The sequence below is a fragment of the Oncorhynchus masou genome, chromosome 16, assembly GCF_036934945.1.
Source record: "Oncorhynchus masou masou isolate Uvic2021 chromosome 16, UVic_Omas_1.1, whole genome shotgun sequence".
NCBI lineage: Eukaryota > Metazoa > Chordata > Actinopteri > Salmoniformes > Salmonidae > Oncorhynchus > Oncorhynchus masou.
The window spans coordinates 17,348,510-17,370,588 of record NC_088227.1 but is presented as its reverse complement, the minus strand read 5'-3'; the positions used below and the strand labels follow the sequence as shown (position 1 = coordinate 17,370,588).

Genomic DNA, 22,079 nt, shown 5'->3' with positions numbered 1-22,079 from the left:
TCATTGACCTGTTCTTAAAATGTTAAAAGGGTTAAAATGCTCATGACACCTTCAGATGGGGGGGGGGCGACTAGATGCATAAAGTGCATTCATTTCTAAACGGTAAACAGATGTGTATGAAAATACCCTGAAATATAAAAAGGTGACAGTCTGTACTGTCACCTGATAAAACCTTTGACCTCAAATCCAAAACGCTGGAGTACAGAGTCAAATTCAACCTTTCAGCTTCACTGTCCAAACAAATACGTAGGGGACTGTATGTCAAAGTGTATGCACACATGTCACCCTCCTGTAGGTCTGTCATCCCTCACAGTGACTCTTAACTTACAGCTGCCTTCTGCCACCTGGCTATACTGACACACTACAGTGCACTGCTGAAATAAACACGCTGACAATGTTAACCCACGGGAATCTGACTTGTAAATGTGTGTGTGATCATGTGTGTGTCTGCGTAAGCGAACCAGTCTCTCACTGGGCCCCTGTTTTCCCTCTCAGACCTCTGTAGCTGAACCAACAACCACCACAGCACAGCAACAGTGAGGGCTAAGCAGGGAGATGTAATCGGCATCCATCCAATCATCCATCCATCACTAGCCTTCCTGGGGAACCTTCCAGAAGACCCCCCCCCCCCTGGACTGAAAAGCTTTGCCCAGAAATTGATCACTCTGCCTGGGGTATCTGCAGCCTGAACCCAGCCTCCTCCATGTCGAGTGTCATCATGGATCTGGTCAACGACCGCGGCCTCAACCTGATGCTCAACTTCCTGCTCATCGTCATCGTGCTGCTCCTCATGCTTGTCCTGGTCAAGCTCATGTAACCTCTGGCATCTGACCTCATGGCTTACAGTAGTTAGGTTGAGCAATTCCAGTCCCCAAGGGCCACAGGGTCTGATGGAAGTCCCTCTACCTCTGATTTGATCATATAAATACACCATGGCTTTGACTAATTACTATTCAACAGTTGTTCATCCACAGCATCAAATCACTGAATAAAGGCTGCGGACCTGCTGGATTAGAATCCAAGATCTTGAGCTGTTGGAGAGAAGAAAAGTCTGGGATTCCGTGAGATCGTAACATGAGACGGCAAGATTCAAAATATGACAGGAGGACGAAGCTCCATCCACCGATAGTAGAGAATGTAAAAAATGTTGGCATGGGAGAATCAATAGCATGCCCTCCTTACATTTAGCTGACCTCCCTCTAGTGGTAGAATCACCTAACTGCACCACATTTCATTCTGGCCAATGATTTATTTTTTAAGTATGCCATTTAGCAAACACTTTTATCCAAAGTGACTAACAGTCATGCATGCATACATTTTACGTATGGGTTTATATGAGCCATAGAGAACAAGCTCTTTAAAGCTTTTACACTCACAGTCAGACTATTCAAGACCAAAGCACAGAACACGCATGATGCAACTGACAAATGAAATGGAACTGAAAATGATTAAACCTGCAATATGTAACTTTTTTGGCTGACCCTACACAATTCACATAGGAATGTGAGTTATAGATCTGTCATTCTGATCGAAAGCTAGTCTAATCTGTTCCATGTATGCTATTTCTATGGTTCCAATTTGTCTTTTACTTTCTTTTTCAGTTTCAAACGGCTGAAAATACTATTTTAAAATATATATTTCACAGCGGTTTAGATGGTACAATGATTCTCTACACTATATTTTCTTGTTTTGCCACATAAACTGAAATTAGGAAAACTAGTATGCAATCTTTAAAGGCCCAGTGCATTCAAAAACGTGATAATCCTATGTTCTATATATATATTTCCACACAATGAGGTTGGAATAATACTGTAATATTGTGAAAATGATGATAATGCCCTAGAGCTGTTTGAAAGGATTGCCTAAAATTTCTGCCTGTTTTGGTGGGATGGAGTTTTGGCCTTCTATGATGACATCTCCATGGGGTAAATTAGATAATAGACCAATGAGAAAGAAGAGTTCCAAACCTCTCTGAAAATAACAGCTAATTTTCAGTTTCCCCCTCCCCACTCAGACCACTCCCAGACAGTCCTAGCAAAATTCTTGCTTGAGAAATTGCCCTTTCCTAATTGCCCTTCCCTAATTGCCCTTTCCTAAGAAGCAATTTTTTTGTTTGTTTTCATTTAAAATGGTAAAAAATAATCACAAGTTAGGTGCTTAATTGTTACCCAGAAATGATTTGATGTTGAGATAAAAACAGCTGCATATGACCTTTAAAGTTATCAGTCCTTTGTGGTGTGATATCATCTCTTTATGCTGCACTCACAGAGTAACAGTTAAGTCAGGCCCCTTGGAGACGGTTTGCATCTTTTTGTGTCCAGTTGCTTTTGAACACAGTAGGAGTTTTTAGCATATTCACACCGGATAGTAGATAAGTACAACACATTCTTCCCTCAATAAAAATGTGGATGTAGTGTAAACTGTTCGGGGAGAGATATAATATTGTTATTGCGATATCCTAACATAATTGTGTGCTCTAAATGTTTTAGTGTCCAGTAGTATGAGGCGACTCATTTATTTTTGGCAGAGTAAGACACAAACACAGAGTAAATGCACCAAACGCGTCCAGCTCTCTGAAGATGAAACTACTGTAGAACGGTTGTCTATCTGCAGGCACTGGCTCCACTGTTCACTTTCTTATGCACACAACGCATTGTGTAAAGAATGTTATAAGATAAAGATCAAATACACAAACCATAAAGAGTTTGCCTGTCTTCATTGAAAATGTGAACTACTTTATATTAGCCTTCATGGAAACGCATGTGTATCTTGTATCGGTGCAATCCGGGATCCACCCCTATCGCTCCAGTATCCCTGCACATTGTAAATATGGTGTTGGAACTGACCCTGTTCTACCTTATGCTATTTTTAGTACCACATTGATATTGATTATTGCATAGCTTGGTTTAGAGCGTGCAAGAAAGGCATTTTACTCTACTTGTGGATGTGACGTTAAAACTTGAAACGTGATCGTTGGGACGTCCCTAACCCATTGAAGTTTACATTTAACATGGCCACAGTAAGGATTAGGTTAGAGTTATGGTTAGGGTTAAGAGTAGGGACGTCCCCAGGATTCCAGATAGCACTGACCATCTTGTATTGTTTGCCTTTAGGAAAAATGTCAACGCTTCAGAAGCCCACCAGAGGGCGATATGCCCTCATACTTAGTCCTACATGAAGCGGTTCACAATTTGGAGGGAAATCTTCACCCGTTTTTAGTACAGACTCCAGGCAATATTGTGCTGAAAATCTGAAAGTTAGTTGTCATGGGTGTTAACCTAACACTCATCAATTTATTTGACAGAGTCCCCTGACTAGCTGTCTAACAGAAACTGTAGTCTACTCCCCCAATACACTCCTCTCACCTGGTTGAGCTCGGCCTCTTGCCGTAGCCTCTCCCTCTGCTGCTGCTCCTGTTGCCAGGCCGACAGGGCCCCACACAGCTCTGGCCCGGGGCCTGGGGGGCGGTACTCCATCTGCTCACTCAGCCACATCTGGGTCCTCACTGCTGGCTGGATGGGGGACCCTCCTACTGTCTGGTGGCCCAGTGGTAGGCCCCTCTGGCTGGGTACCGTCAGCCCGACGCCAGGGTGCTTGGTCTCCGGTAAGGCACTGTAGGTCAGGTCTAAGGTGTTGGGTTTGAGTGGGGACGAGCAGGCAGAGTGAGAGTCTGTCTTAGTACTCAGGGGGTACTTGTACCTGGCCTCGGCCCCTGGTGAGTGCAGGTGGGATAGGTAGGGGTCCGTGGGGCCCAGAGGGTCATGTCTGTAACCATAGAGCACCCCTCTGTCCAGGGAGCCATGGGGGTCAGAGCGGTATGCGGCCCGACCCCCGGGGATGGTCTTCTCCTGGGGGCTGAGGCGGGTGAGGGAGGACCAGCGGCGGACGGGCCGGGGGTCCTTCATGTCCAGGGGGCTGTCGAGGGGCGAGGGCAGCTGGCAGGAAGACCAGGGGTTGCTCCCAGGGGAGGGCACTGTGCTGAGCTTGGGGCCGGTGGAGGGCGAGGGCATGACGTGGGCCGTGGGGAGGGCACCTTGGGAGCGCAGCGGCTGGAAGGACAAGGTGGTGCTGGAGCTGGAGTGGTCTGGAGGAGAGGAGAGAGGAACACTGTGTGGGTGGACTTGTTCAACTATCTTACATATTCCAAACAACATACATTTCTATAATACACGACCACAACTTTTTGGGAAGTTTCTTGCCTGACGACTGTAGAATTTAGTAACAAAGGGGTGCTTCAATTCTGAACACAGTACTCCACAGTGTGTTCCAAGGACCATTTCATACTACTGGGCATTATTAGTTTAGAAAATGTGTTCCTGGTTCATAGAAAGCTGCAGTCTGTCTGTCTGGAGGGCTCAGATGTTCGGCTGGGGTGTTACTGTGTTACATTATGGTTGGAGGCACCGCCCACAGTGTCAGCCCTGGGCTCATCTGCCATGTTCCTCATGAATAACCCACGATCTGTGTGTGTGTGTGTTAAACGTCATACTAGGAACACTGCTGCCTCAGGGGCATCACGCAACGTGAGCAATGAAGGACACCGCTCATGGAACAGACACATGTGGCCTGTCACACACAAAGAAGCACGGCGGAAACAAAGGACTGTGTCTATGGCTGGGCCCTTCTGAACCAACATGACTCACTACCAAATCAAGACACGGGTAATTAGCTCCCCAGTGCAGGTCTGAAAGTGAATGACAGTATGTATGTATGTACGTTAAAGTCACACTGTCATTAATCATTGGATGAACCAAACCGTATGATACTTCTACTGTACCTCAGCATAAAAGGCCACTAGTTAGCCATGAGTATATAGACAGGAGTGAACTCGGGCTCATCACCAAGTTCTGCCCATTACTTAAGCACATCATAGCAATGATGCAACAACCAGTGGCCCATATCCAACTTTCCTCGTTTACAGCAATAGACTAACATTAAGGCATCAAAGCCTCCACTGGGGCTTCCGTGCATCTCATTAAGACTAGAGGACTCTGCAATGCAGCAGAGCAGGGATTTACTCCTTCCAGACTTATTGCAAGTAGACTGGCTGGTGAGTTGGGGGAACAGGGAGAGGGAGGGGAGAGTAAAGCCACAGTGAAAGGGAGAAAGGAGGCTGAAGCTGGGGCAGAGTGGGAGGAGGACAATAGCCTGGGATGGTCTTAGCTCTGTCTGGGCCAACTCTTTTGTCATCCGTTGTAATGCAGTAAACTGTTAGCATAGTAACTAACAACACAGAGGAGTTGGCTCAACTAAACCATGCAGTGGCAGTGATCTTCCACCAGGCGAGAGAGAGGAAGACAGAGGACCAGTCTGAGAGTGACAGGGCAGTCCTCCCAACATCCCAGAGCCCTCTAGTACTGGAAGCACAGAACTGCTCCTGACCCTAACGAACCCTGTGAAAAGTTCCCTTCAACTGAATCTAAACAATAGGTGACCAGATAATCTGAGGCCAAAATGAGAGCAGGCCAAGGGCTCTGACACCCCTGTATCCTGACAGTGAAAGAGACACTTTGAAGGAGGAGTCAGCCAGTCAGAGAAGATACAGAGCCGTCATTCTGTCAGCCCTTCTCACGTCACATTAGTCATTGGGGCAATTCACACATCAGAGCAACAGCCCCCCCCCATGCACTGTCCGGAATGTTCTCTAATATGAGCCCCCATGATTGTATCCTTGGTTGAGTTATAAGGTCAATCAATTTAAAAGATTGTCGCCAATATTTTGGAAGCAATGTTAGTTCAGAATGGAGGTCAATTTCACTGGTTTTCAAGTTGTACTTAAGTAGCCTTCTTAAACTGACTTTGTACTGAGACAAAGACCCCGTTGTCATGCCACCATACCACCCGGATTCCATTGCTCCTTGTTGTTGCTCAGTTTGCGCTCACCTTGAGCCCCCCAGGAAACCATTAGCGGTTGGGCCGTTAACAAAGACAGAGGCACGTGGCTCGTCGAGGTTCTGACAAAGTGCTCCTTTGTTAACACTTTTGAGTGTCAGGGCAAATGCAAGAACAGCTGGAAGGGGCTGGGGGTTGAAGGGTAGGGGGGGGGCAAGTTAGGCTCAGACAGCCTGTTCCACACAGGACCGGCTGCCACTCTAAACCTAGTCTCACACATGAGACACTTCCTTCCCTAGCTGGCTACGTGCAATAACCTGGTCTGAGGAAGAGGTGACTCTAAACCAGAGCCCGGCTGCATAAAACATCAAGCGTTAGGGTTAACCTTAAGGAATAGAGCCCCTCAAATATTTCCTTAGGTAAGGGCCTTTACAGTAGTTTGAAGGTATGGATGGCAGAAAGGGTATCTGGTTACCACGGAGACGGCATGATTTACTGACTAATGTCTCGTCAAAGAGATTGCTTTAATTTGGTCAGATAGCAATCGAGACAGGATAACCAAATTGTTTCAGAAGATAATAAATCACCTTTCTTGGAGTTACTTGTTTCTCAACTTGTTTATATTAAGTACGTCAAGCTAGCTTAAATAGTACTTAGAGCTAACTAGCCAGCTTTGTAGCCATGGATTGTGCATCTTCCATTGTTTAGCTAAGTAGCTAGCTTTGTAGCCATGGATTGTGCATCTTCCATTGTTTAGCTAAGTAGCTAGCTTTGTAGCCATGGATTGTACATCTTCCATTGTTTAGCTAAGTAGCTAGCTGGTTGATGTTTTCCTTTTGTAACCAGAGCAGATGAAAACAACAATCACCTCCACAAATGCTGTTTACATTAATATCCATACTGAATGAAGCCGATAAGGGATCTCGTGGGCACCCTTAACTTCTCCACTTAATTTAACGAGGAAATTCACCTTAAAATGTTTTGTGCAACTGACTTAAAGTTAAGGAAACTTTAAGGGAAAAGATATGGTGTTTTATGCATCCAGACCCACTAACTAGCCTTCTGCTGTCTCTATACACGCTAAGCCTGACACAGGTAGTCTGAAAGGCTTTGAGTAGACATAAACCAGTCTGGAAGGGGTTAAGGAGACATAAACCAGTCTGGAAGGGGTTAAGTAGACATAAACCAGTCTGGAAGGGGTTAAGGAGACATAAACCAGTCTGGAAGGTGTTAAGTAGACATAAACCAGTCTGGAAGGTGTTAAGTAGACATAAACCAGTCTGGAAGGGGTTAAGTAGACATAAACCAGTCTGGAAGGGGTTAAGGAGACATAAACCAGTCTGGAAGGGGTTAAGTAGACATAAACCAGTCTGGAAGGGTTAAGTAGACATAAACCAGTCTGGAAGGGGTTAAGTAGACATAAACCAGTCTGGAAGGTGTTAAGTAGACATAAACCAGTCTGGAAGGGGTTAAGTAGACATAAACCAGTCTGGAAGGGGTTAAGTAGACATAAACCAGTCTGGAAGGGGTTAAGTAGACATAAACCAGTCTGGAAGGGGTTAAGGAGACATAAACCAGTCTGGAAGGGGTTAAGTAGACATAAACCAGTCTGGAAGGTGTTAAGGAGACATAAACCAGTCTGGAAGGGGTTAAGTAGACATAAACCAGTCTGGAAGGGGTTAAGTAGACATAAACCAGTCTGGAAGGGGTTAAGTAGACATAAACCAGTCTGGAAGGGGTTAAGTAGACATAAACCAGTCTGGAAGGGGTTAAGTAGACATAAACCAGTCTGGAAGGGGTTAAGGAGACATAAACCAGTCTGGAAGGGGTTAAGTAGACATAAACCAGTCTGGAAGGTGTTAAGGAGACATAAACCAGTCTGGAAGGGGTTAAGTAGACATAAACCAGTCTGGAAGGGGTTAAGTAGACATAAACCAGTCTGGAAGGGGTTAAGTAGACATAAACCAGTCTGGAAGGGGTTAAGGAGACATAAACCAGTCTGGAAGGTGTTAAGTAGACATAAACCAGTCTGGAAGGTGTTAAGTAGACATAAACCAGTCTGGAAGGGGTTAAGTAGACATAAACCAGTCTGGAAGGGGTTAAGTAGACATAAACCAGTCTGGAAGGGGTTAAGTAGACATAAACCAGTCTGGAAGGGGTTAAGGAGACATAAACCAGTCTGGAAGGGGTTAAGTAGACATAAACCAGTCTGGAAGGGGTTAAGGAGACATAAACCAGTCTGGAAGGGGTTAAGGAGACATAAACCAGTCTGGAAGGGTTAAGTAGACATAAACCAGTCTGGAAGGGGTTAAGGAGACATAAACCAGTCTGGAAGGGGTTAAGGAGACATAAACCAGTCTGGAAGGGGTTAAGTAGACATAAACCAGTCTGGAAGGGGTTAAGGAGACATAAACCAGTCTGGAAGGGGTTAAGGAGACATAAACCAGTCTGGAAGGGGTTAAGGAGACATAAACCAGTCGGGAAGGGGTTAAGTAGACATAAACCAGTCTGGAAGGGGTTAAGTAGACATAAACCAGTCTGGAAGGTGTTAAGTAGACATAAACCAGTCTGGAAGGGGTTAAGTAGACATAAACCAGTCTGGAAGGTGTTAAGTAGACATAACGTAGTCTGGAAGGTGTTAAGTAGACATAACGTAGTCTGGAAGGTGTTAAGTAGACATAACGTAGTCTGGAAGGTGTTAAGTAGACATAACGTAGTCTGGAAGGTGTTAAGTAGACATAAACCAGACTGGAAGGTATTAAGTAGACATAAACCAGTCTGGAAGGTGTTAAGTAGACATAACGTAGTCTGGAAGGTGTTAAGTAGACATAAACCAGACTGGAAGGGGTTAAGTAGACATAAACCAGTCTGGAAGGTGTTAAATAGACATAACGTAGTCTGGAAGGTGTTAAGTAGACATAACGTAGTCTGGAAGGTGTTAAGTAGACATAACGTAGTCTGGAAGGTGTTAAGTAGACATAAACCAGACTGGAAGGGGTTAAGTAGACATAAGCCAGTCTGGAAGGTGTTAAGTAGACATAAACCAGGCTGGAAGGTGTTAGTAGACATAAACCAGTCTGGAAGGTGTTAAGTAGACATAACGTAGTCTGGAAGGTGTTAAGTATACATAACGTAGTCTGGAAGGTGTTAAGTAGACATAACGTAGTCTGGAAGGTGTTAAGTAGACATAAACCAGTCTGGAAGGTGTTAAGTAGACATAAACCAGTCTGGAAGGTGTTAAGTAGACATAAACCAGGCTGGAAGGTGTTAAGTAGACATAACGTAGTCTGGAAGGTGTTAAGTAGACATAACGTAGTCTGGAAGGTGTTAAGTAGACATAACGTAGTCTGGAAGGTGTTAAGTAGACATAACGTAGTCTGGAAGGTGTTAAGTAGACATAACGTAGTCTGGAAGGTGTTAAGTAGACATAAACCAGTCTGGAAGGGGTTAAGTAGACATAAGCCAGTCTGGAAGGTGTTAAGTAGACATAAACCAGGCTGGAAGGTGTTAGTAGACATAAACCAGTCTGGAAGGTGTTAAGTAGACATAACGTAGTCTGGAAGGTGTTAAGTATACATAACGTAGTCTGGAAGGTGTTAAGTAGACATAACGTAGTCTGGAAGGTGTTAAGTATACATAACGTAGTCTGGAAGGTGTTAAGTAGACATAAACCAGTCTGGAAGGTGTTAAGTAGACATAAACCAGTCTGGAAGGTGTTAAGTAGACATAAACCAGTCTGGAAGGTGTTAAGTAGACATAAACCAGTCTGGAAGGTGTTAAGTAGACATAAACCAGTCTGGAAGGTGTTAAGTAGACATAAACCAGTCTGGAAGGTGTTAAGTAGACATAAACCAGGCTGGAGAGCTCTAAGTGAAGAAGACATATCCTGGCTGGCTACTGTTGGAGACTGCGGCTCAGACCTGCCAGTCTCTCTTTTCCTGCAGGCCAGCTGGAGCACAGGAAGCATGCTACACTGAGCGCTAACAACTTGGAAAGGCATTCAGATGCACACTGTGACTGACTGACCCTGGGCTTCCAATGGCTACTGAAGTGAACTCAACCTTAACCACTCTGGATGCCAGCACTACAGTACAGCACACTAAGCACTGAGCGGTAGGGAACAGCATGTAGGGTCAGTGGAGGAGGGAAAGTACAGAGGGCAGTGTATTAACACTGACAACCAGCTCTGACAGCCTGATGATGCTAGCATGATGATGATGGTAACTGATATAACAGTTGGCTACCAGGGAACAAGCATAATGAGGCCACACCACAGAATGGTGACAAGTGGTGACAGGACTGCTGGCAGGGAGGATATGCTCAGGACAATTCTAAGCAATGCCAATAATCTTGTTATTGGAGCAAAAAGCAATAACAAGTGTTCTGAAAGACGATACAGATCTCTGAGATCCAGCAGGCTTTAATTAAAACTCTATTAACAGGGCTCAACAGCGTAACAATTTTACTCGCATATGCGCCTAAATATTTCCCTGTGCGACCTTACATTTCAACCAGAGCGCCCGGAGAAATGAAGGATTCTAGCTTCATAACCTCAAATATTTTTCTTTGTGTTCCTAATTTCTTCGTGTTGGCCAATATTTTTTCAATTTAGGCGCAAACATGCTCCGTGTAAAAATATTTTAAAAAATATGCGAAGAGAGCCGATTAAATATCTAGGCCTTATGAAATTAAAGAAAATAAATTCTAATCTAATCTAATTGTATTCGTCACATGCGTCGTAAACAACAGATGTAGACAAACAGTGAAATGCTTACTTACTGTCCCTTCACAACCAGGAAGAGAGAAAGAAAACAGAGAAATAATAAAAAGGCAAATCATAATAATAAAATGAATAATAAATACACAATGAGTAATGATAACTTGCTATAAACATGGGGTACCAGTACCGAGTCGATGTGCAGGGGTACGAGGTAATTGAGGTAGAAATGTATAGTGCATTCGGAAAGTATTCAGAGCCCTTGACTTTTTTCACATATTGTTACGTAACAGCCTTATTCTAAAATGGATTACATTTTTTTCACCCCTCATCAATCTACACACAATACCCCACAATGACAAAGCAAAAACAGGTTTTAAGCATTTTTTTCAAATGCATACATTTTTTACAACTGAAATACAGTATGACATATACATAAATATTCAGACCCTTTACTCAGTACTTTGTTGAAGCACCTTTGGCCACGATTACAGCCTTGAGTCTTCTTGGGTATGACGCTACAAGCTTGGCACACCTGTATTTGGGGGGAACCTCTGTCAGGTTGGAAGGGGAGCGTCGCTGCACAGCTATTTTCAAGTCTCGTCAGAGATGGTCGGGTAGAAGTCCGGATTCTGGCTAGGCCACTCAAGGACATTCAGAGACCTGTCCCGAAGCCACACCTGCGTTGTCTTGGCTGTGTAGTTAGGATCAATGTCCTGTTGGAAGGTGAACCTTCACCCCAGTCTGAGGTCCTGAGCACTCTGGAGCAGGTTTTTATCAAGGATCTCTCTCTACTTTGCTCCGTTCATCTTTCCCTTGAACCTGACTTGTCTCCCAGTCCCTGCCGCTGAAAACCATCCCCACAGCATCATGCTGCCACCACCATGCTTCACCATGGGGATGGTGCCAGGTTTCCTCCAGACATAACGCTTGGCATTCAGGTCAAAGAGTTCAAACTTGGTTTCATCAGACCAGAGACTCTTGTTTCTCATGGTTTGAGAGTCTTTAGGTGCCTTTTGGCAAACTCCAAGCAGGCAGTCATGAGCCTTTTACTGAGGAGTGGCTTCGTCTGACCATTGTACCATAAAGGCCTAATTGGTGGAGTGCTGCAGAGATGGTTGTCCTTCTGGAAGGTTCTCCCATCTCAACAGAGGAACTCTGGAGCTCTGTCAGAGTAACCATCGGGTTCTTGGTCACCTCCCAGATCAAGGCCCGCTCTAGGAAGAGTCTTGATGCTTCCTAACTTCTTCCATTTAAGATTGATGTGGCCACTGGTTTCTTGGGGACCTTCAATGCTGCAGACATTTTTGGGTACCCTTCCTCAGATCTGTGCTTCAACATAATCCTGTCTCGGAGCTCTACAGACAATTCCTTCGACCTCATGACTTGGTTTTTGCTCTGACAAGCACTGTCAACTTTGGGACCTTATATAGACAGGTGTGTGTCTTTCCAAATCATGTCCAATCAATTGAATTTACCACAGGTGGACTCCAATCAAGTTGTAGAAAGATCTCAAGGATGTTCAATGGAAACAGAATGCACCTGAACTCAATTTCGAGTCTCATAGCAAAGGGTCTGAATACTTATGTATATAAGGTATTTCTGTTTATTTTTATATATACATTTGCAAAATATACTAAAAACCACTATTTGCTTAGTCATGTTTGTAGATTGATTAGTGTTTTTATTTTCATTTAATCCATTTTAGAATAAGGCTGTAACGTAACAAAATGTAAATGTTAAAAAAGGGGTCAGAATACTTTCCGAATGAACTCTACATATAACTAGGAATAAAGGGACTAGGGAACAGGATAGCTAATAAAGAATAGCAGCAGCTTAAGTAATGAGTCAAAAGAGTTCATATAAAAATAGGTCAATGCAGATAGTCCTGGTAGCTTTTTGGGTAGAAGCTGTTCAGCGTCCTGTTGGTTCCAGACTTGGTGCAGAGAGAACAGTCTATGACATGGGTGGCTGGAGTCTTTGACCATTTTTCGTAGATTCCTCTGACACCGCCTGGTATAGAGGTGTACTGGGCAGTACGCAACTACCCTCTGTAGTGCCTTGCGATCGGATGCCAAGCAGCTGCCATAGCAAGTGATGACGCAGCCAGTCAAGATGCTCTCAATTGAGGATCTGAGGACCCTTGCCTCCTGAGGGGGAAGAGGCATTGTCGTGCCCTCTTCACAATTGTGTTGGTGTGTGTGGACCACGATAGATCCTTAGTGATGTGGACAATGAGAATCTTGAAGCTCTCAACCTGCTCCACTACAGCCCCGTCGATGTGAATCGGTGCGTGCTTTGGCCCTCGGTTTCCTGTAGTCCCAAGGTCAGCTCCTTTGTCTTGCTGACGTTGAGGGAGAGGTTGTTGCCCTGGCACGTGTTGAGGGTCAGCGTGGTGGATGTGCTGTTGCCTACCCTCGCCATCTGGTGGCGGCCCGTCAGAAAGTCCAGGATCCACAGTTGTAGAGGGAGGTGTTCAGTCCCAGGGTCCTTAGATTAGCTGATGAGCTTGAAGGGCACTATGGTGTTGAACGCTGAGCTGTAGTCAATGAGCAGCACTCTCACATAGGTGTCCAGGTGGGAGAGGGGCAGGGTGGAGTGCAATAGAGACCGCGTCATCTGCGGATCTGCCGGGGCGGTATGCGAGTTGGAGTGGTTCCAGGGTGTCTGGGATGATGGTGTTGTGATGTGAGCCATTAAGAGTGATTTCAGATGTTATTGTATGAAATCAAAGAGGGGCAAGAGCCTAAAACAGACACACATTTTAACAGCTGTTATTCATTACACAATAAAAAAAATAAAAAAATTGTAGGTCGAAGTCTGTGTTTCCCACCCTTATATAGTCAGGGAGGTAATTTCAGACAGGGGGTTTAAGGCACCCAGAATAGACTCATCTGGTTATGATTTGCATTGCGGCAGTAGAGAAAAACAGGGCTACAGACAGAGAGAGAGAGAGAGAGATACAGAGAGAGAGATACAGAGAGAGAGATACATAGAGAGAGAGATACACAGAGAGAGAGAGAGAGAGAGAGAGAGCACAAGTGAGAGAGAGACAGCGATAGATGGGGAACTAGGCCTGCGGAAGCCTGGGGCTGGTAGTACACAGCCCTCCCCTACCACAGCTCACAGAGCTGGGGAGAGCCTCCTTACAATGTTCCTGCATCTCGCAACAAAAATCACAGCCCTTTTGTGTTCCAGGCCAAATGATGGCCAGTAACAGTCAGCTGTAGAATGTAGAGCTACATAGAGATACACTACAGTACATGACCAAACGTATGTGGGGCAGCAGGTAGCCTAGTGGTTAGAGTGTTGAACTAGTAACCGAAAGGTTGCAAGATTGAATCCCCAAGCTGACAAGGTAAAAATCTGTCAATCTGCCCCTGAACAAGGCAGTTAACCCACTGTTCCTAGGCCGTCATTGAAAATAAGAATATGTTCTTAACTGACTTGCCTAATTAAATAAAGGTAAAATAAAAATAAATAAATGTGGACAACTGCTTGTTGAACATCTGATTCCAAAATCATGGCCATTAATCCGCAGTTGTCCCACCTTTGCTGCAATAACAGCCTCCACTCTTCTGGGAAGGCTTTCCACTAGATGCTGGAACATTGCTGCGAGGACTTGCTTCCATTCAGCCACAAAAGCATTGATGTTGGACGATTAGGCCTGGCTCGCAGTCGGCATTCCAATTTATCCCAAAGGTGTTTAATGGGGTTGAGGTCAGGGCTCTGTGCATGCCAGTCAAGTTCTTCCACACTGATCTCGACAAACCATTTCTGTACGGACCTCGCTTTGTGCACGGGGGCAATGTCATGATGAAACAGGAAAGGGCCTTCATCAAACTGTTTCCACAAAGTTGGAAGCACAGAATTGTCTAGAATGTCATTGTATCCTGTAGCATTAAGATTTCCCTTCACTGGAACTAATGGGCCTAGCCCGAACCATGAAAAACAGCCCCAGAACATTATTCCTCCTCCACCAAACTTTACAGTTGACACTATGCATTGGGGCAGGCAGTGTTCTTCTGGCATCCACCAAACCCAGATTTGTCCGTCAGACTGCCAGATGGTGAAGCGTGATTCCACTGCTCCAGAGGCCAATGGTGACGAGCTTTACACCACTCCAGTCAACGCTTCACATTGCATATGGTGATCTTAGGCTTGTGTGCGGCTGCTCGGCCATGGAAACCCATTTCTTGAAGCTCCTGACAAATAGTTATTGTGCTGACGTTGCTTCCAGAGGCAGTTTGAAACGGTACTGAGTGTTGCAACTGAGGACAGACGTTTTTTACTTGCTACGCACTTCAGCACTTGGTGGTCCCGTTCTATGAGCTTGTGTGGCCTACCACTTCTCAGCTGAGCCGTTCTTGCTCCTAGACATTTCCACATCACAATAACAGATCTTACAGTTGACCGGGGCCGCTCTAGCCGGGCAGAAATTTGACTAACTGACTTGTTGGAAAGGTGGCACCCTATGACGTTGCCACGTTGAAAGTCACTGAGCTCTTCAGTAAGGCCGTTCTACTGCCAATGCTTGTCTATGGAGATTGCATGGCTGTTTGCTCGATTCTGTACACCTGTCAGCAACGGGTGTGGCTGAAATAGCCGAATCCACTCATTTGAAACGGGTGTCCACATACTTTTGTATATATAGTGTAGATAGCGATAGATAGCTACAGTAAACGAGGAGGAGCCTCTCCGCTCAGCCCCTCCACCTTGTCCCTACCACTCATGGATCCCACTCCTTTCTCTTTCCCCCCTCTCTCACCCCCCCATCCTCCCTGTCACTGAGGAGAATTCCTCCTGCTCCTTTCCATACATTCACCTCGCTGCTAAAGCACCCCCCCCCATCTGTCCTACAGCAGGGGATTATTCTCGATGTTAAGCGAAGTAGCAGCTTGTGGTGTTCCCATCACAGAGACTACAAATAGGCAGATTCATTGAAACAAGCCTGCTACTGCGAGCATCACCTCACTAGCACGCAATGCATAGCTTAGCATAGCTCGCCTCTGCCTCTCTGATTTTGTAGTCTGTAGCCTCCCCCGGTTAGCCACAGTTAGCCCCATCTGGCTCTCTGTCCCCTGACTCAGCCAGCCTGTCCTCTCTGTACAGGCAGGCAGAACGGTGCAGTGTGTCCTGCCACGTACACTTCATACCCCGTAACCTTCATACCCCGTTGGCTCTCGAGCCCCAGCCACACACACACGGACACACACATCCCACTGCCTCACAAACACCAGCTAAACACACACACCCCTGCCTCTCTTGGCCCAGCAGGGTCACAGCAAGCCACCCACCAGGTTCAGTGGCCTTTCACAGCAACCCCTTCTCACTGCTGTCCGATGGACTGTGACACTCACTGGGGGCAGCAACACTGTTGCTGGACAACACCCACACAACCCAGCGCTGACTCAGAGGGGCAGGGGACTGCAGGGGGCTGCACAGTGGGGTATGGGTAGATGGCTCCACAAGTCATCCCTGCCAAATATAATGTACACCTTCCACAGTTCAACAGATAGGAAAATATCTAATCTGTGTTTATGTTTTCGAGAGGTCCTGGAGAATAAATCAACTGTATTTAAATAAACGGTATTCCCCCAAACCCCAGTTACATGACAGGACAAGATCAACTGTCCAGAGCCAGCAGGATGAGGCTGGGCTGCAATACCCAAAAGAGGATAAAAGTGGATCAGGGTGATCTCTGTTAGCCTGGACATCAACAGAACAGGGCTGGATTTGGACTGGATGGATCACGTGGCCCCAGCGTTCCTTTAGGCCAAACAGTATCTGGTCCAAGTAACACTGAGGGGAGGCGATGAGCTCCGTCTTATATCACAGGATCTTGAACAGCATCCAAAAGAAGCCAAACGCCCAATGACTCACACCGCACAGTTATCCTACGTGATTGCAGGACACCGAGTCCCGGTGAAGAAAATAGCAGTGAGAAGAGAGAAGGGGGGGGGGGGGAAAGGGACAACAACAGCAGCGTGACAGACTGCGTGGTCTCAGATCAACAACATGTGGCCTGATCGAACGGTTGGGAGGTGGTAGTGGTGAGTGATTGTGAAAGAGAAGGTTGCGTCATCATCGTCATCATCATCATCACTGTCAATAGAACCAGCTTCATGATGTGTTCCACCAGCCAGGCCCTGTTGAGCAATCCCGCACACGCGTCTATTAGCCAATCAACAGCTCTGTGGTGTGGGCCTCACTTAGTATGTGCGGTTTTGAAGAGAGAATTTGTGTGTCTGAGAGAGTGTGTGTTCACTCTGTGGCCTTGTGAGCATGTGTTTAAGAATATGTGGATGAGTATACGATAACGTGTGTGTGTGTGTGAAAGATGGTATGTGTTGTAGGTGTGAGACAATGAGTGCGTATATTGCTAAGTGTGTATGTGTCAGACATGTCCCCCCTTTATAGACAGCCTTTCTCCCTGTAGGGTGCGTAGGAGGTAGCCTGCTAGCATTTCCGCCACATTAGCACGTATTTAGCCACAGCTATCGTGTTTCAGGGCACCGGGCTGTTACCGCGGCGCCGGCGCCAAGGAGATGGGTCACCGGGGAAGAGCGCACGACTCGGGAGCTCTGGACGTTCCATTCTTGTAAACCAAGGGTCGGGCCAGGGGCCAAAAATGAGGCTCCTATAAAAACACGGCCGTTTTTACAGATGGGGTCCGACAGGGGCCAGAGTAGGGGGAATTGGAGGGGGGTGAGGGGGCTGGTTTATTGTCCTGCTGCTTGGCTAACTGCAGAGAGAGAGAGAGATATAAATGGGATGTTTTGATTCAGGTTTAATTCGGGATGGGTAAACATCCTATGGCCCAGCCACTCAGAGACATGACGTAAGGAAGTGGAAGGACCCCTGTCAGGGTAAAAAGTAGCCTCTGTCCTGCCTGTCAAAAAAACACAGGAAGAATCAGATGACTGAACAGTCTCATGGTAGGCCCAGGAATATGATGTCATCAGTCACAGCAGCCCCTTGTTCCAATACCTTTCAATTGTACTGATCCGAACACGTTGTCATGTCAGTCAATATCATCATTCATCAGACTTCTGAAGTCTGTTTACAGACCAGCTCACACGATTGCCATTCAAATCTGCAAAGACCACCACCCGGCTTCAAAACTCACCATCATAAACGAAGCACATCAACCTAATCTATTTATGTAGTGAGGTGGAATCCAACTAGGAAAACGTTAACGTTTGCTTCCTGTCAGCCCGGCGCTCCTCGTGTCACGACATGCCTGTCCTGCTAGCTGTCATCTGAGCGGTAGTGGAACTCTCGCTCCACTGGTGTTGCGTCACCACAGACACCACTTAGCTAGCTAGCCCTGCCAACTCGCTCCTGTCCTGGACGCAATAAGCATGCTTCAGGGAAGAGACGTGTTGATGTAACCAGAGAGATAGAGCTAGGACGCGGGGTACAGACAGAGCCAAGGGCACCAGCTGAAATACGAGTCGCCACATAGGACAGGAGAGGATTGTAAGAGAGGGCGGGCAGGGTGTGCTGTCTGAGCTGAGCACGGGCCATCGAGGAGCACAGTTTAGCGGCCATCAACAGAGACGCGAGCTAGGGTTAGCAGTCGTTACGGCTGTTGATTTGGATTGTAAACATCCTACCGGTTATGCATTCCGCCTGTCAACATTAAACAAGCTCGAGGCTAATTCGAAGGGACAAGTGGGGTGCAGCAGCATCCAATCCGATTGCGTAACACCTTTAGTGGCTGAGCAGCAGCTTTGATGCAGTGTTTTTTGTGTGTGTGTGTGTGTGCCCAGTTCGGCTGCAGTCTTATGTAACAGTTCTCCAAATCCAAAATTCATGTAAGAGTCCTCAAGCCCAAAACCTCTGTGATAGAGCGTAAACAAGTGTGGGCAGTATAATTCCGCCCAGTATATCGTACGCCTGCGTGTGCACAGTATGTGCCCCAGATGAGTATCATAAAAACAGTGTTTACATGGCTGGACCACAGGCAGTGCTGCACAATAATCCCACCGAGGCCAGTGTGTGTGTGTGCAAGAGGACAGATGGTCCTATGGCCCAGTGTGTGTGTTCATATATCCCTCTCTAATCTCCCAGCCATCAGGGTTAATGGAGCCCTGTTGAAGGAGGGACACAGTCAGAGAGACCGGCCAGCTGGATGTATGAATATAGACCACCTCCCTCTCTCTCTCTCCCTATTTCGCCATCCCTCTCTCTATCTTTCTCACACTCCCTCTCGCTTGCTCGCTCGCTCTCTCTCTCTCAGCAGCCTAACCGACCTGAAGCAGAAACAAAAAGGGGTCACCAGTCAGCATAGTGTTAGTGAGAACGCTTGGCTTGCCTCGCCAATTATACGGTGTCCGTAGCCGACTAGATAAAACAAGCCAGTGCAGGACGGGAAAGCTGGCTGGGTCTGAGGAGAAGTGCTGAGCCATCAGGCCTGTCAGAGCTGAGAGACGGACTTCATAAAGAGAGAGGAGACATATGACTGGGCTCAGCTGTCCAATAACACTGGCTGACGGCAACAGAGTATGGCTTCGGATGAGTCGGCAGAGGCCAGTCTACACTGAGAACCGGGGGAATTACAGTCATGTAACTGTTAAGTTCTCAATCGACACCTAAGACACTCGGTTTGTACCCTGTCGTTCCTCCAAGTCACAGAGACGATCCATGGATTACCTCACTTCAGTCACCTCAAATCACACGATCTATCACCGAGTTCCCTCCTCCTTCCTGTAGCTATTCACATCCTTCCATCAGCAGCTCCCAGAAACGCAAACCCAGCAGCACGCTGCATGTCATCAATATGCATTCCACTGGTGTATCAGTGCACTTGGCTCTGAAGCCTAACTACAGCCTAGCGCCTGTATCCTTCCCTTAACTCATTAAAGTAACATTTGCATTAGAGCCCCTTGCCTTTAACACTAAGGGGTAAGTATTTCTGGTGTATGCCCTGGAGCCTGGGTGGGGACTGTAACACTCTGTTAGCCATACTGTAATAAACTCCTGCCATGCTCCTCATGCCTCTGTAATGAAGCAGGGAAGCTTTCATCTCACCTCATCCCTCCTGGTTTCTTTCATTAAGTCCAGGGTGTCTCGGTTCATCTGTATGTGATAGGGATAGACTTCAGTTTCAGATAGAGAGATATAGAGAGGTAAGACATGAGATAATGAGCTGTAATGCTTCCTGCCCCAGGGGCCTGCAGGCGAGATGAACATACTCAGGAAGAGCGGGATCGATTGGCCATTTGTATTTTATGTGGCACGTGACAAGAGGGGGGGGGGCAGAGAAGGAGAGAAGGGCTAAGTGGAGGTTTTTACGACAGGAAAGACGGCGGGGGGTGAGTGTGCTGCATGTGTGTTTACTGAGTCTGTGGTTATTCCTTAGGGTAGGAACAGAGAAGACAAGAGAGGTGAAGAGGGAGGTAGCCGGGAGGAGGGAGAGAGGTGTGTGTGTGTGTCTGTGGTTATTCCTTAGGGTAGGAACAGAGAAGACAAGAGAGGTGAAGAGGGAGGTAGCCGGGAGGAGGGAGAGAGGTGTGTGTGTGTGTGTCAGCTCCACCTCCTGCCCGGTGGGCTTTCAGACTGACAGGTACGGTGGGGTCGCGACTTCACGTCTCCCAGAAAGGCACTGAAGCTGGGAACGATTGACGAACGAAAAGGCCCCTCCATCACACACTGGGTGCTAAAGTGCACCTACCACAACAGCCCTATCAAAGCCATAATAGCTAACATCTGATGTCAATTACTGTTATCGCCTACAGCAAAGGGAAGACGCCATGGTGACACCAGAAATTAGACATCGCTCGGCATAAACCCTACAATCTCAGAGCAAGGCGGTTAGAAGAATGGCCATGAACGACCTTGAGAAAGCTCAAAATAACAACCTTTTGGGTTTTAGAAGAGAGGAGATTAGTGGAGTGACCTCATTCAGCACCTCCATTCGTTTTCAGAAGGACACCCCCCCCACCCCTGGGGTTTTTAGTTCCACCGGTTCTCGCTGATTTCAAACTGAGAAACCGTTCATTCACAGACTGAGACCGGCAAAGCTTTTAATCCCATTATCATTCATTAAAATAATATTCAGGATTTCTGAAATGCTTAGAAGAGCCACCAGTTGAGGGCTTGCGTCTCCTGGGCTGAAAATGAATCTCGTTCATTTTGCCACCATGCAGAAGAAAGCTAAGCGAAGTAATATAATTTGGCCCATTCCACTAACCACCAGTCCAAACCAAATACCATGACCATTTTTTTAACCACTTCACCTTCAGGTGGGTGACATCCCTGAAAAAGACCCTAGTTATGATGATGCCTATACCCCCCCCCCCCCCCCAAGAACTTGATCGTCCGATGGTCAGACGTTGCGGACACAGGATACTGCGAGTGTCCTGCTGCGAGAGGTTCTTCCTCCTATGCATCCATCCACCTCAGAGTGGTGTTATTTAACATGGTGAAAAACAGCCTGTGTATCTGGAGAACAGACCTAGGACATGCACTCCTTTCTGGTCTCTCATCCTGTCGGTCAGAGGATTGCCTTTCCAGGCAGATCCTCGCTAGGGGGCCATGTCATTTTAAGCTGGCATGGATACTTCCTGTGTGTGTCATCTCAGTTACATCCAGCTCCATTCAGGTATCCTTCTCCTCCAGGTACATCTATGTAACATGGATTTAAAGAGGAATATGAAGTGTGTGTAATCCAGCGAGAGGTGCTAACCTAGTCGTGTCGCTACTCGTCGTTAGTGGATTGGCAGTCCCTGGGCAGGATTTTCCTCCAAACTCTTCAAAAAGCTTTAAATCTCAGATCAGTTCAGGATGGACAATTATCCTATTAGAAATGCGTGGATGGTTACATTATCTACGAGGGTGGCGAATCAGACACAACGAAGCCTACCTCCGCAACATTACAAACATTGTCACTGTGGAATTCACTCGCTGTTTTCGGTTTGAGAAACCAATCAAGGAAAAATGACTGAAAAAATTGACTTGAGATGCATCCAGAGAATAAAGAGACGAAGAGATGTTTTTAAAGTGCACATTCAGCGGAGGAATGGAAATCTGACAGAGACGAGCCAAGGGCTGACAGAGACGAGCCAAGGGCTGACAGAGACGAGCCAAGGGCTGACAGAGAGAGAGAGAGAGAGAGAGAGAGAGAGAGAGAGAGAGAGAGAGAGAAAAGGGAAAGTTTGGTTTCCTTGGGAATCCTGAAGGAGGTGGTAGAAACTGGTGAAATATCTATCAAGCCTTCATCTAGAAGACAGCCATTGTGCGTTGTATTTACAGTCATCCCCTTCCCACTACTAGAGCAGAAAACAAACCAGACTCATAATGAAGACAAACACACCTACACACACACTATCCCTCACTCGTCGACCTCATTCAATTTCCCCTCTACCCATGCTAGCCTGTATCAGCGGGTCAACGATGGACAGTGTGCGCACCAGGCACCAACTGACAGTCAGTCAGACAAACTGGGTTCTGTCTTTTCATCGCCCTTAGATTAACTCTGGGGGGGGTCCCACTAATTACAAAGGGCAGCGATGAAGGCTGCAGG

The 22,079-nt window shown here is 46.6% G+C and overlaps 1 protein-coding gene across 2 annotated transcripts in view; it reads right to left on the bottom strand.

Moving 5' to 3' along the window:
- The window catches only part of cep85l (centrosomal protein 85, like), a 76,308-nt gene that overhangs the window by 31,691 nt on the left and 22,538 nt on the right, over positions 1-22,079 (bottom strand). For both annotated transcript variants that reach the window (XM_064990966.1, XM_064990965.1), the window contains exon 3: positions 3,366-4,084. In XM_064990966.1, coding sequence (XP_064847038.1) covers positions 3,366-4,084 — 719 coding nt within the window. The remainder of the gene's footprint in view (positions 1-3,365; positions 4,085-22,079) is intronic.